The following is a 14,816-nucleotide window of genomic DNA, read 5'->3' as shown; positions in this document are numbered from 1 at the left end:
GCCACCCAGAGGGACGTGGGCAGGCTGGAGGAATGGGCTGACGAGAACCTCATGAAGTTCGACAAGAACATGAAGTTGAACTTGAGCCAGCAGTATGCCATTACAGCAAAGAAGGCTCATTGTATCCTGGGCTGCATCAAGCAAAATATTACCGGCAGGCTGAGGACGGTGACTCTGTCCCCGTACTCAGCATTGGTGAGACCACACGTAGAGTAGTGTGCCCAGTTCTGGGCTCCTGTTGTGGTTTAACCAAGAAGGCAGCTAAGCACCACACAGCCATTCATCCCTGCTACGTGCTGTTCACTCAGGGCTACAGAGACAATTTGGGGACTGGAGCATCTCTCTTGTGAGGAAAGGCCAAGAGAGCTGGGCCTGCTTAGCTTGGAGAGGAGAAAACTGAGAGGGGATCTTACAAATGTATACAAATATCTTAGAGGAGGGTGCCAGAGGCAGACTCTTTTCAATGGTGCCCAGAGACAAGACAAGAGGCAAAGGGCACAAACGGAAACACAGGATGCTCCATCTGAACATGAGGAAAAACTTCTTTGCTGTGAGGGTGACAAAGCACTGGAACAGGTTGTCCAGAGACATTGTGGATGATGTCCTCCTTTGACACATCCAACAGCCACCTGGACATGGTGCTGGGCATCCTGCTCTGGGTGGCCCTGCTGGAGCAAGTGGGTTGGACCCGATGGACCCAGAGGTTCTTTTCAATCTCAATGATTCTGTGACTTTGTGATTTAAAATTCCGCATGAATCCAAGGGGAGCAAAGTTATACCAATGAATAAGCACTTAGAAAGAATCTCTCTGTGATTTCAGTGCTCAGGATATCAAGGCCGTGCCTGAACTAATGACGAAAATTTAATTAATCAGTAACCTGCAGGGCATGCAGAATTTATGACTGTTATACCAAACAGCAGGTTCATGACCTGTGGGTGTCCAAGGGCTTGGACTTTCATTCTTGAACAATGAAAGATACACACTCACCCAATCACACAAGCTTGACATCTACCTGCCTCTGTACCATACCAACAATTCATTAACAAGCACAGGGGAAGAGAATAAACCAGCCACTAACCACAAGAAATACCGTTCACTGGGAAAGAGGCTTATGGACTAGTGTTTCTCACGGCAAAATTTTGCAGGAAGACAGAGATCCAGAGTTCACATTTTCTCTTTTCTTTTCTGTAGCAAATACTCGGCTGAATAGAGATGGACTGGAGCAGCAGCACTACCGTGGGCTTAGTGTTCGTCCTGACTTTTCTGATCATTTTGAAAATCGGAAGTTTCTTGAATAGCAACCGGAGAAAGAATCTTCCCCCGGGACCAAGAGCATTACCTATCATTGGAAATCTTCATTTGTTTGACTTGAAGCGACCCTACAGGACTTACCTACAGGTAGCCATTATCTTTTCTACTGGTCACATAACTACACGTAGCCCCACAGTCCAAGATGTCAGAGTTTTCCCTGACATGTTGCTTCAGAGATGATCCATAGCAAGGGAAAGGAGACAGTTGTTTGAGCAGGAAATTCTGAATGAAGTAAGATTTGTTCTTTATTATAACATCTTCTCCTTTCATTGCAACTTCATGCATTTGGGTTTCAGCCTTAAACTTCTCTCAAATTAACAGCAAGTCCTCACTTTATTTTTGTGGTAATTTTGTGAAAAAATGACAAGAAGTGATTTGGATAACTCCCTCTACTTTCCGTTGATTGATATGCCTAGGGTTGTGATTGTAGCCTTGTATCCTCATTGATTTAACAGCCCCTGTCATGTTCCTTCCTTCCCTTCTTCCCCAAAATCTGAAGATAACTGTAAGGGACTACAGTTGCCAGAATATACAGAAAAGATCCAAGCAAACCAAAGGAAAAAAAAAAGAATCTCTTGCTTTTCTTCTAGTACTTTTTTAGTGCTTTTTCTTTACTGTAGCCCTTCCTGATTTTGAGTCAGAAGACCTCTATGAACCTGGTTCTTTTTTTTTTTTTTTTAATTACTATTAGACATTTAGATTTCATATATCTCCTTGCTGATGATTTTAAAAGGGATATCTAACCTACAAGTCTGTATGTATGTCACAACCACAGATCAAAAGACCACTCAGATGCAGTATCTGGCAAATCATCTGTAGCTATTCAATGCAGCTTAACTGAGTTGGCAAAAGTCTCTGGTTTAATTCCAGTGCATCTATTATAATGGAAGAAGTTTGTCCTCTAACTTGAGCTTAGGTCAAGATTTAAAATTTTCATATACTTAGTGTGAAAATGAATCTGAATTCATTGAAATGAAACATTCATCCTGAGCATCAACACTGCAAATGGTGGAAAGCTGTTAGAGGAGAACACCCTTTGAAAAGATCAGTTTCTGCTACAGCTACATTAGTCTGGGACAACAATATCATCAAAGAAGCTACCCTTAATTCAGACCCATGTCAATGCTGCCGTGTCATTTCATATAGTTGGCTGCACTTGCTTACCAGCTGTTGACTACCTTGCATAGCAATGCCAATAGCTGCCTTCTGATTCTCTGTGCAAACAGAAAAATAAGCGTAGTCAGGAAAACCATCTCATTTTGTCTGGAGAACCAAGAACATTGATTAAGTAAGAATAATTCAAGCTAAAAATGTACCAGCTTAGACAAAACAGGGTGTCTGAGACTCTCTTTGTAGACAGATTCATGTTGATTGTAGTCATATGCTAAAAGTGAGAATTTATCTGATGCTAGATTGTGGCCCAGAAACACTGTTATTTTTTACAAGGTAATGGTAACAAAGGTTTGAATAGGTTTAGTCTGTGAGCATGGAGCTGCCTAAATGAAAGAGACACAATAACATAAAGATCAGTGTGAAAAATTGAGTCAAAAATTGAATTTATGTGGCCTTCTGGGGGAAGTCAGAGCTGTTGGCACAGAAGAAACTCTCAGTGGTTCTTTGATTGTTTGCGGGTTTCAGGTGTTAACACTAGGCTCCACTCCTAACTGTGCTATTCAGTCATTAATCATCATAATGTCTCTATTTACATTAATTCTCTTTCTCTGTCCTAAAACTTAGGGGCAGGATGGGAAGATAAGCAGCACTGAAAAGGTGGTGAATTTGTAGGCTGTACAAGTTGTAAATCACTGTTATCTTCCTCTGTCAGCTGTCAAAAGAATATGGTCCGGTCTACAGTGTTCAGATGGGACAAAGGAAAATAGTAGTGCTTTCTGGGTACGAGACAGTGAAGGAAGCTCTTGTAAACCAGGCAGATGCATTTGCAGAGAGGCCTAAAATCCCAATCTTTGAAGATTTGACCAAAGGATATGGTGAGTTGGTTTTCTTTTTCCTATCCAACTTGACTTATTCAAAAACCATATTTCCTACAGAAAAAGCAGAGACTGGCATACCACTTAGAATCAGAATCAACAAAAGGCATTGGAAATACATGTGTAAAACTATAACCAAATAGTTATTCACACAGTAATAACAGAAAACAGATAATGCCCCACTTTCAGGATCTAGAGCAATGGGATGCATGACAGGGAAGGCATTTCTAGTTTTCCTGGTATGATTCTAAGCTTTGTTTGTAGCTTACCATAGAACCTCCTTTTCCTGAAATCACGTGAGTGTTATACTGCTGCTTCTCATTTCAAGTGGTGAATAGTGTTCTTAAAATCTAAATGTGGCATTAGAATGGAACACATATAGAACTGGGGATTTATTTTAATAAGTGAAATACTGTATGCCAAGCTGGGTTTCCAAATAAGAATTTCACATTCAAAAAATTCTAATTTTGCATCAGACATTAATAATTATCTCTCCAAAGACCCTCAGACAAATTCAGGAATTATTCTCCAAGCATTTCCATAATTGCATCTTTTAATCACATTATTGCCTGTAAGCTTTCTTTATATATATAATTTATTTTTTTTAAAGAAAAATATAACTGAAGTAGTCAGTTACCTGGTGTGTAACAACTCTAGTGAAAAACTGATTAGGAATGTTTAAGACCTTGGCTAAATTTAAAACACATTTGTGTCTATTCAGGTATTTACTGCAATCATCAGAGACACAGGATCTCAGTTCAGTTAGTTCAGTCCCACTTTCAAAGGATGATGACTATAAATTTGAACTTGAATTTCCAATCCTGTCTTTCTTTTAGTGACAAGTGTCTCTCAGAGATATATATTCTTCCTGATCAAATATCTTTAATATCTTTTAAACAGTTTTTGTTTGATTTTATTTCAACAAAACCTATTGTTGAAGTTTGGACGTCCTGAAGGAAAAGTTTTTTCTCCTCAGCCAGATGTAATCTAACCTGTTTTAAAAGTTACTGCTACAACTATCTACATTATGCATCTGTAAATTAGGTATTTCAAATCTGCTACTGCATTGAAATCTCTTTGTGTCAGGGCTTGTTTTTGCTCATGGTGAAAACTGGAAAGTGATGCGAAGATTTACTCTCACAACCTTACGAGACTTTGGAATGGGAAAAAGGGCCATTGAGGACCGCATTGTGGAGGAGTATGGGTACCTGTTAGACACCATTGGGTCACAAGAAGGTGGGTAGATCAGGCATTCTTCAGATCTCTAAAGTTTTGTTCAAGTACCCAGAGGCTTGGCGTTAACCTCTAGTTCTTCATCTGTTGTACAGCTCAGGCTGAGCCAATTTTCTGTTGGTTTGGCATGGTTCTCTAATAATGAATAATAATCACTAATAACAAAAATAAATAAATAGCAATAATTAGTATTAAATTTACATAGTCTCTTGCCACAATGTAATGTCTTTCTTTGTTCATTGTGTAGGAAAGCCCTTTGATGCTAGTAAAATAATTAATTCAGCAGTTGCTAACATAATTGTGTCAATATTACTGGGAAAACGATTCGACTACAAAGATTCCAGATTTATAAGACTTCTACAGTTGACCAATGAAAGCGTGAGGCTTGCTGGGAAACCTTTGGTTACGGTAATGTTAAACAATTTTATGTTGCTGTTCTACTGGATGCCATGGGAACATAGTAACATGGGTAGTCTATTGTTTGTATTAAACAGAAAAATCTGAGATACCGAGAGATAATAGGTTTACAAGCACTTCCTGGGGCAAAACAAAGCTTAAGATAAAATGTGGCAATCTTAAAACCCACAACCAAACCCCAATCTCTCAAAGACCTACTTAAACTATAGTTTGATGAGTGTTAAATCTGGACTGAAAAAATCAGACTATTCTCCCATCTCCCTTGCTCTGAGACATTTTCTCCCTTGTGACTGAATTGTTTGCAGAGTACTAACATAAAATGGGTGTGAGAAAAAAAATAAATAAATAAAGTAAAATAAAATAATATAAAATAAAAAGATAGAGGACAAGAGATATTAGTGAGTTTAATTTTCTGTGAGATAACTTTCCCAGCACAATGTATTGTTCAGAAATTCGGATGCTTGTGTTGGTACAGTCAAGTTTGGTATGAGGAAAGGAACACCTGAGAAGGGAAGGCAACAAGGCTTGTCGTTTTTTTTTGTTAATTTGTTTGTTTTTCTGGCAGCAATGCTGACCGAAATGCCTGCTGAATTGGTCTTTAAGAAAAGCAATGAAATCCTGTAAGCTGCTGCCTGTCAGGGAAAGGGGAGCACTGGGTTGTCTCCCAGCTTGGTAAATGCAGCAGTCATGATACACCATCAGGGAAGGTGTCTAAACTTCCAGTATATAGACCGTGACGATTTTTCTAGACAGAAGACAGTTGCGACTTTTTAGCCTAGAGAAGAGAAGGCTTGGGGAGAGGACCTTATCAATGTCTGTGGATACCCGCAGGGAGGTGCGGAGAGGCCGGAGCCGGGCTCTGCTCGGCGGTGCCCAGGGCCGGGCCCAGAGGCCCCGGGCCCAGCCCGGAGCCCCGGCGGCTCCCCCTGCCCCTCAGGCAGCACCGCTGGGCCGGGCGGGTGCCGGAGCCCTGGCACAGGCTGCCCCGAGAGGGGCCGGGGGCTGCTCCTTGGAGAGCTCCCCGAGCCCAGGGACGTGGGGCTGGGCACCCTGCTGGGGGGGCCTGATAAGGTCAGGGGGGACCAGAGGGGCCCTTAACCATTGTGTGATTGTGTATGATTCTGTAACCCTTTTAACTCCTTCAACAACTAAAACAACAACAACAACAACAACTCATTTCTGCGAGCTCAAAGTTAATTATTCAACAGGAAAAAAAAAAAAAGGAAGAAGAAAAAAAATCTCTTTAGAGCTGTTACTCCTCCCTTGGTCCAATTCCAAAGATCATGGCAGAAAAGGACAGTCAGGGCCATGGACCATGAATAACTTTTGCGGACACGATCTTCTCCCAAATACTCTTATCTGAGAAAGCAGAGATCTATCTCTACACACACATCTTGTAGTGCATGACCAGCAAGCCCAGCATTCTCCCAAAATGTTTCACACGTATAGTGACAGGGCAACACAGGACACCCTCTCAGAGCATAGGACGGGGAGAAGCTACAGAGTTCATGGTCTACCTGTACAAGAAGAATACAGAATATATTTTTGCATGCTTCTGCTACACAGAAATGTCTCAATGGGTAATAAATATGCTCAGCTAACTGCATGCAATGCTGCCACACACCAGGTTCACTTCTCTCCCTTTGGGCTTTGAAACAGGAAAAAATGTTAACAGAAGAGCTGGCCAAAATAATATAAATAAATAAATAAATAAATAAATAATAATAAAAACTTGCTGGACAATATTTCAGTTAGCATGTGGTATAGGTTCTTTTTTGTACAAACCTGAAGTTTCACGATTTTTAGACATTTCACCAGCTGCACAGATCCCACTGTATACATCTGTGCAGTTCTGCTTCCATTCATCAGATGACAAGGATTTAACATACCGCCATTTATACTGTTGTAACAGTGGCAAAGCACAGCTTTTTATTCCAATTTCTTCCTCATATTTTGAAATATGATCCATATATGCCTGTGTGGTGACACAGACTAAGAAAACGCATGTGAAATAACTGGTAGTCTTTGAATTTTTGCGGTTACTTGCTGCTTTCAAGTGATGGTAGAGGTGGTCTGCAAGGAGGGAAAGGTTGTCAAGAACATACAAGGAGCTACACAATCAGTCCAAAGGTCTGTCCCACCACTGTCTCCTGCTGGCCAGCTGCAGATGTTTAAGTCACACCTATGCTTCTCCTGCAAAATAGTCTCTCAGCTTCCAGTAACTTGGGGCTGAGAGGTTTCCTTGGTGGATTTTCAACCATGAATTCATTCAGCCATGTTCTAAAGAAGAAAATATAAAGTCTTCGGTTTTGTATCTGCAAAATGGGCATGATATCATTTATTTGTTCCTGTAAAATGTTTACAGGCCTTTGGCTGGTAAATTTTATCTAATGCCTTTCCCTCCTGTAGATGTACAACATCTTCCCATACCTTGGATTCCTCCTAAGGGCTAACAAGACTCTTCTCAAAAATAAAGATGAATTCCATGCTTATGTGAAAGTTACTTTTATAGAACATCTGAAAACTCTGGACAAAAATGATCTAAGAAGTTTTATTGATGCTTTCCTTGTTAAACAGCAGGAGGTAACTGAATCTTCTTTTCATTTCTTCAAACTTTTATGGTTATATGAAGACACTTACTATTACCTTTGAGTCCTAATAATTATAGCTATATTTCCTAACATAAATCCTTTTAAATTTATTTAATTTCTTTCTTTTTATTTACTTTTACAGTTTACCAAAGCTGCATTTTTCCATCTGCTCTGTCTATTGTCCTAGCTCTTCTGACTCTTTTAAAAACATAATGCATTACACAACAACCTGGGCTCTAGTGGGACCCTTATTTGCGGCTGTTATAGATCTTAGTTACCTTTTTCATACAGAAAACAGCTCTCTTTGCAGCTGGCCCCAGTAAGGGCAGAGATCATACAAAACATAAAACTTCTTTCAACACTCTTCTCTGGGTACAAGCCCAAAGCTCTTTTTCTTTCACACTTTTTCTTAAAATTCACTTTTAGTAAATATTTAGCTATCTATATTGCATTTTCCTATGGAAAGCTATAAGTTTTCATCTTTTTACCTCAACCACTCCTTTCCAGGAGAAATCCACTTCCAATGGGTATTTCCATAATGACAACTTGCTAAGCTTGGTGAGCAATTTGTTCACTGCTGGCCTTGAGACAATTTCCTCCACACTAAACTGGAGCCTTCTGCTGATGCTCAAGTACCCTGAAATTCAGAGTAAGTGGTTTTATGACAGACGCTCTTACGCTCGGGAACTGAACAGGACCCTTGAGGGTCAACATATCTGTCAACGCATCGAGTTTAAAAAAGCCAATACTTTCAGTTAATTATTATCCAAGTATCACTATGCCCTGTGGTTGAGATCCAGTGAGGGGCACATCGGTCAGCCTAGCAGTAGATTATAGTCAGATTTTATATTGGCCAGTTTCTCATTAGTTGGAAAAACAGCCATGTCCTGTGTTGGGCAATGAAATTGTTCCAGATTTCTTTCAGAAACACGCTGTTGGCAAACCAAATGCCTATGCAGACATTAAATGGATGGTACCTGGTCTTTAAATGCTTGAGGACATTCAGGGAATTGTTTTTCGTTTAACATCTGCAGTCCAGCTTACGTTTCAGGGTTGTTAGGAGTCTAGCAGGGCTTTTGACACAGAACAAGAAATTTCAGGCAGAAGAGAGGCCAAAAAAAAAAAAATATTTTCCTACTCACAGGGAAATCAAAGAGAATCCTGGAAAACATTCACTAAAATATGGTTAAAATGTAGCAAGTCAAGGAAATATGGTTTTCTTCTTCTCTCTCTTGCTCTTTTTTTTTTTTTTTTAACCTTCTCTGGATTGGGAGCACTCTTAAATCTTAAATTATCCATTTAAATTAACCAAATCCAGGTTTCTTAGTGGCAAAGAAATAATCAGACACTGTAAATCTGTCCACCTCCTGTTATTTCTGAAAGAAAAAAAAAAAAAAAAAAAGACTGACAGAATTTATGGTTCTCAGTTGAGGTATTTTATAGTTTTCCATCAGTGAAGCCCAGTATGTCTCAGGGATGAAAGAGTCCTTGTCTGTTTCTTATATTGTATTCCCTCGTCAGGAAAGGTTCAAGAAGAGATAGAGCAAGTGATAGGGTCAAACCCTCCACGAATCGAGCATCGTACTCAAATGCCATATACAGATGCTGTTATCCATGAAGTTCAGCGATTTGCTAGTATCCTGCCATTGGATTTGCCTCATGAGACTACTACAGATGTCATTCTCAAAGACTATTTCATTCCCAAGGTGAGATGCTTACAGGACTGTTTCTTTTAGCATTTCTCCAATCTCAGACATGGTTAATGTGATATATATGAACACTTTTGTGAAGTTACGCAATGGAAGCCAGAATAATCTCTTTGTCCAGGCTGATTTCTTCACATTAAAATCTTACTGTCATTACTGCCAACAAACTATTTTTGCACAGAATAACTCCACTGTCCTGTTTTGCAGGGAACCTACATCATCCCCTTGCTGATCTCTGTCCTGCAAGATAAATCCCAATGGGAGAAACCAGAGATGTTCTATCCTGAACACTTTCTTGACTCCAAGGGAAAGTTTGTGAAGAAAGACACTTTCATGCCATTTTCAGCAGGTACCTTCTGTTTTCCATTTACTACTGTTGCAAGTACCAGTCTTAGGCAATTCATACTAGTGGTTCTTCGTTATTGAAGCCTGGCCTCCCCACACTGCCTTTCTCATGGGACCATTTCACAACTCATTTCTCAGGATGCATTTCTCATAATAGAGAGTAATCACAAATGTCTACTAATTCCTTCAGCCTCTGGTTGTCATCAGTTTCTCTGTATTCAATGATTATAAAATAGAATTTGTAGTGTCTTCTTTTTAAATGTGAGGGAGGCTTTCAGAAAATTCCATGATAGTTTAGGTACGACATTTCTGCTCTATGACCTGGGCATCTTTTTTCTGGCCCTTTTTAAAAGTCCCATTCAAAAAGTCCTCAGCAGTGTCAGCCAAACAAATCTTCATATCCTGTACCAAAAGAGAGGGGTTGCATTATATAAATACCCAAGTTCTCTTTAATATCAATGAATGTAAAGGGGTTGCCTTTGAGTTTCCCACAGAGAGTGATGTTCACCTAAGCTTACACACCTGTATCATTTTCCAAAGCATGAGAGATTCCTATCCTCACAATGACTGCACCTTCCAAGGCATCTCTCCTGTTCTTCAGGTTCTTTCATTGTTCAGTTAATTTCCTATACATCAGTCCCTGGCCAATATACACACAATACTCTGCACTTTTTATGGACCTTATTTGTGTATTTTTAGTTGTGTGTGACATTTGAATATGTTTTTTTCTCATCATACTCAACATACAACATATAGTAAAATCCATTTGTTCATAAAATAATTTATGATATTGCCAATTCACAAGCCTTATTTTTCAGATTTAAGTCTAAATCTCCCAGCTGAAATCACATCCAGGGAGCATCAGCTCTGGGCATTCCCTGGAAAGCTCAGTTCATAGCACAGCTATGCCTTAGCATGTTGTTTTCCACTTTCAGTCAAGGAAGGGAGTTAAAATCAAATTTCATTTCAGGCCTTTGTTAGTTCTGGCCTTGAATTATCACGCTTTGATTAAGGAAGTTTATAAACTTATGAATTTGTCCAGGACTGAGAAAAAAAATATATTCACGGCAGTTTTGGAGAAAGGTTTATATTAGGGGCTCCATAGAACATCTCCACCGCCTCCCTGCTCAGTCCCACCCTAGCCAATATATGTGAGTTTCCAAGGCCTTTTTGATAAAGTGTAATAAGAATAAAAAATTAAAAATTAAAAAAAAAAAATGCCTGTGACTAGGCTACACTAGCCAAAGTCAAGACAAAAACAGCCAAAGTTGGCCTGGGAACCAAAAACTGAACCAATCCCAAGTAGAGAAAAAAAATATATATATTTTGTTGAAAACTGGAATTAAGAAATTCAGATTGCATTTGCATATATTTATCCCAAAATACAAACATATACAATACAAACATATAACCAGCCCACTTTTAGGAAAAGAAATTAGTTGGCTTTATAATCATACCTGTGAAGACTAAGTATCCACTCTCTCAGGCTCCTGTGCACTTTTGAGTGCTGCTTCTTTCTTTATTTATACCAGGGACATGACATTTCAAGTCACTGTTCTTTCTCAGAATAAAAGCTGCTCAGAGGTTTTTATTTCTTCCAGCCATGGAAGAAGCATGTCACACTGACTCTCTTATGGTCCATTCTGCATTTCATTCCAGGGCGGAGGATCTGCGCTGGTGAGACTCTTGCCAAAATGGAGCTCTTCCTCTTCTTCACCAGCCTCCTACAGAGGTTCACCTTCCACCCTCCCCCAGGAGTTTCCGCCTCAGACCTGGACCTCAACCCTGCTATTTCATTTAATGTTATCCCCAAGCCCTATAAAATCTGTGCTGTAGCACGTTCATAGAGCTCAAATCAGTATAAATTTGATTTAAAAAACATATGACATTTTCATGATTTCTGCCTTCTTAATCCTTTGGCCAAAATCATTCACAACATTACATCCTAATAAAGCTCTTCAGTACCTCCAAATCAAAGTGGTGGTGTTTTATTTTTTATTTACTGAGGGAGGGTATTTCCCGTGGACCAGAAGCCCACACTTAATTGACGACTCAGGGATCAACCTAATAGATGACCTAAACTGGACTAAATAATAGAGACTCTTTCTTTCTCTGCCCCTGAATTGTAAATGTTAACTAACATATGAAAATATGGGGCAGGTTGCACTGAAGGCAAGGTTTGAAAAAGGAAATCTCTATAGAACAAGTATTAATAGTCAGTGAGCACATTTCATTTTCTCATTTCATCAAAGTACTCCAAAGAAACCAGATGTTTGCATTTTTTTCTCATATTAGCCTTTAAATAAAACACATTTACTTCTGTAATATAAGAAATCCAATGTAACAAGAAATCTTGCATTTATCTTATAAAGACTCTGAAAGCATAGAAAGAAAGTGATAATTGAAGGCATGATCACAGTGCACGAAGAAGTGGAAGGTGATACAATTGCATTGTGTTTTCCTGAGAGTGCACTTTTTTATGTATGTAACAACCAATTTTATCTAACCACCTTCGTAGATACAGATAGACGTGACCTCCATAAACCTGTTAGCTGAGGCTTTTCCATGTATTTATCTTCAAAGATGGACTTCCAAGACTAATTTCTTTTTCTATCTCTAACATTTCTGAAAATAAATAAATAAATAAGTAAAATAAACTCACACCTCAGTTTAAACACTATTTCTTTTCATTTTGGAGATTGGAGGTGAAATTATGATTTTTTTTTTTTTTTTTTACACGAGTAAAACAGGCCCCTGTTCATTCACTACTAAGCACTGACTGAGAGTGCCCAACCTAGACTCCATAATTCAGGTTTTTTATACACTCCCAGGGCACCAAACTGCCTTCTTGTTTCACTGCAGGGCCAACCCATGACGATCACATGCATGCCGAAAGCCTTACTATTAACCCCTAAAAGGTACATTCTGATTTGCTTATCCAACACATACATCTCACTTGAAACCTCAGTAGGGCCCCTTAGTGCCCATAATGGTCTTGCTGTGACATATTAGTACCAGCAAACGAGTGAGCTGGAGCTTGTTAGAAGAAGTGCTAAACACCCAAACTGCAGCATGAAGTGCTCGGTTCATCCCAACTGTCTTCAGCTCACAACTGTCATCTCACAGCTGTGTCACGCCATCTGCTGGCAGCTGTAGCCCCAGATCAGCCTTCTTCCAGTTCACCAACACACACCTGTTTTCCTTAAAGCAACATTTAGCCCGTTGCATCCCAATATATCATCAAAGCCGACCAGTTTAATGTTTATTAAACTGACTTAATGGACTACATCATCTCTGAGATGTACGATGGCCATCATTTGACTGTTTATTTGAGGATGCTGAAGGCTTTTTGCCAGGAGTTGGCACCAAACATGGAGAAGCTAAATCTCCATTTCTAGGTCTTTTCTAGGTCTTTTCTAGTTCAGAAGGTGGATGGCATCTGAAAGATGGCAATGCCAGACTGTTCATGAATTATGGTACAGTAGGTTGGTGTTTGCAAGATCATCAGGATGAAAAGTGTTGCAAAGGCTGTCGTTCTTCCAGGCAAGACCAACACACTTTAGAGTAAGGGCGAATTCAGTTGTACTCAAATCAGGGTATTCATTCCTGTGCAATGTTCACCAAAAAGACCCACAGTTATAATCATGACAGTACTTACTCTGTTGGTCTGCCCAATCACCTTGGACAGTTTGGGTTCACTGCTTTCAGACACATGGGCTCTCTGGCTGTGTCTCACCCTGAGAAGAAACAGAAACTCTCCCTCCAGCATGTGACGCTTGCATCTGTAAAGTGGAAATTTCTTCTTTAATTTACTCCCTCTCTCTTTCCTGCTGTTTTCTCTTGACCTTCCTACAATGATGGAAGGCTTAAAATGCTAAGAGTAAATTAAACAGTCCTGCAAATTTATTTCACAAATATAGATGTATCCTATAGGTCTGCCACAGACTACCATACGCAAAGAAATCCAAGTTGTTTATTTCTTATGGCAGATGACTTCTAAGGAAAAACCTTAATCCAAGTTGACCCAAATCCAGACGGCTATAAAAGTTATTCCTGAATATTCCGTAACTGGATACCCTCAGTAAATAAAGCATGCAACCGTAGCAAATATCTGTTGCATTTGTAATACACCTTCTGACTTTCTACTAAATATTGCATAAACACGGTTTGCAAATTCCAGCTGGCAGAGGGCTCCCATCTCCTGGTGACAGTGAAAGGAAGTAAAAACTGACGGAGAGCCAACACAACCCCAGGTCAATACCTCCTCAAGTCTCTCTGCTCTCTCCCAGGAGGCAGTCTGGGAGTTGAGAAGCACTTCTGGTTCGGGCCCAATGGCCTTAAGCTGCCACCCAGCAATGCCAGGGCACTTTGGCAAAGTGCTGGTGCAAAGAACATCGTTTGTTGAATGATCATCATAGGGTGTGTAGAGGATCTTTCCCTCACCAAACGTGAGGGAAACGCAACTATCTGTGTGCTTATTGATTCTCCTCTCTCTTCTATTGACAATGAAAAATAAAAAGGTTTTGGAATAGACACTGCAGAAAAAATTTTCCCCAAACCTAAGTCTTTATACACTATTGGAAACCTGCTCACCACAGATCAGAAGGGACCCTCCGAGATATGGCTTGTGCAATCTTTTTTTTCTTCCTACTGTCCCACTGTGCAGACAATGAACCTTTGTGGTGGTGCTCCCTAAACTTAAGCCAGGGGCAGAACAATATGTATTAAACTGAACACCACCTGAAAGCGCAATAAAAGGAAAACTTCAAATACTACGCAGTTCGTTCTCTTTACTATAGATACTCTTTTATTATACCACCATATAATTTCTGATTTCTCTCAAAAATATTTTTGGCAATTAAAAGTGATCACCGCAGTTATAAAGAATACACATCACTTGGGGATTAACATACAAAGGCTGACCAAAAAAAGAAGGGCTTACGGAAAAGCAGAAGATCAGGTATGTCTCTGTGAGAATTTCTGGTAAGGACATCAAAATGTCTAGACCTTGGCCACAGCCTGCCCCAGTGCTGTGCCTGCAGGCTCAGTATGTTACTTTTTCTTTTGTGGAAGGAAAGACATTGTCTCTTCACATAACAGGTGGCTCCACATGCTATTCCTTCAATTGGCAATACTTCTAGGAGTAGACAGAGAAGAAAAATCTACTTCCGGTAGAATTTCAAGTTCTTCTCATCAACTCCTTTCTGAAGGCAAGAAGCAACAA

At 39.7% G+C, this 14,816-nt stretch overlaps 1 protein-coding gene across 1 annotated transcript; it reads left to right on the top strand.

Moving 5' to 3' along the window:
* The first annotated feature begins 1,024 nt into the window (after nucleotides 1–1,024).
* LOC106038206 (cytochrome P450 2K1-like) lies at nucleotides 1,025–11,564 on the top strand. The gene is made up of 9 exons (XM_013184558.3): nucleotides 1,025–1,399; nucleotides 3,138–3,300; nucleotides 4,387–4,536; nucleotides 4,781–4,941; nucleotides 7,360–7,533; nucleotides 8,049–8,190; nucleotides 9,063–9,247; nucleotides 9,455–9,596; nucleotides 11,252–11,564. The coding sequence occupies exons 1-9, from the start codon at nucleotides 1,214–1,216 to the stop codon at nucleotides 11,437–11,439; spliced, it is 1,491 nt and encodes a 496-aa protein (XP_013040012.3). The 5' UTR covers nucleotides 1,025–1,213; the 3' UTR covers nucleotides 11,440–11,564.
* Nucleotides 11,565–14,816: the final 3,252 nt, after the last annotated feature.

Source organism: Anser cygnoides, chromosome 3, assembly GCF_040182565.1.
Source record: "Anser cygnoides isolate HZ-2024a breed goose chromosome 3, Taihu_goose_T2T_genome, whole genome shotgun sequence".
Taxonomy (NCBI): Eukaryota; Metazoa; Chordata; class Aves; order Anseriformes; family Anatidae; genus Anser; species Anser cygnoides.
This window is presented reverse-complemented; position numbering and strand designations above follow the sequence as displayed.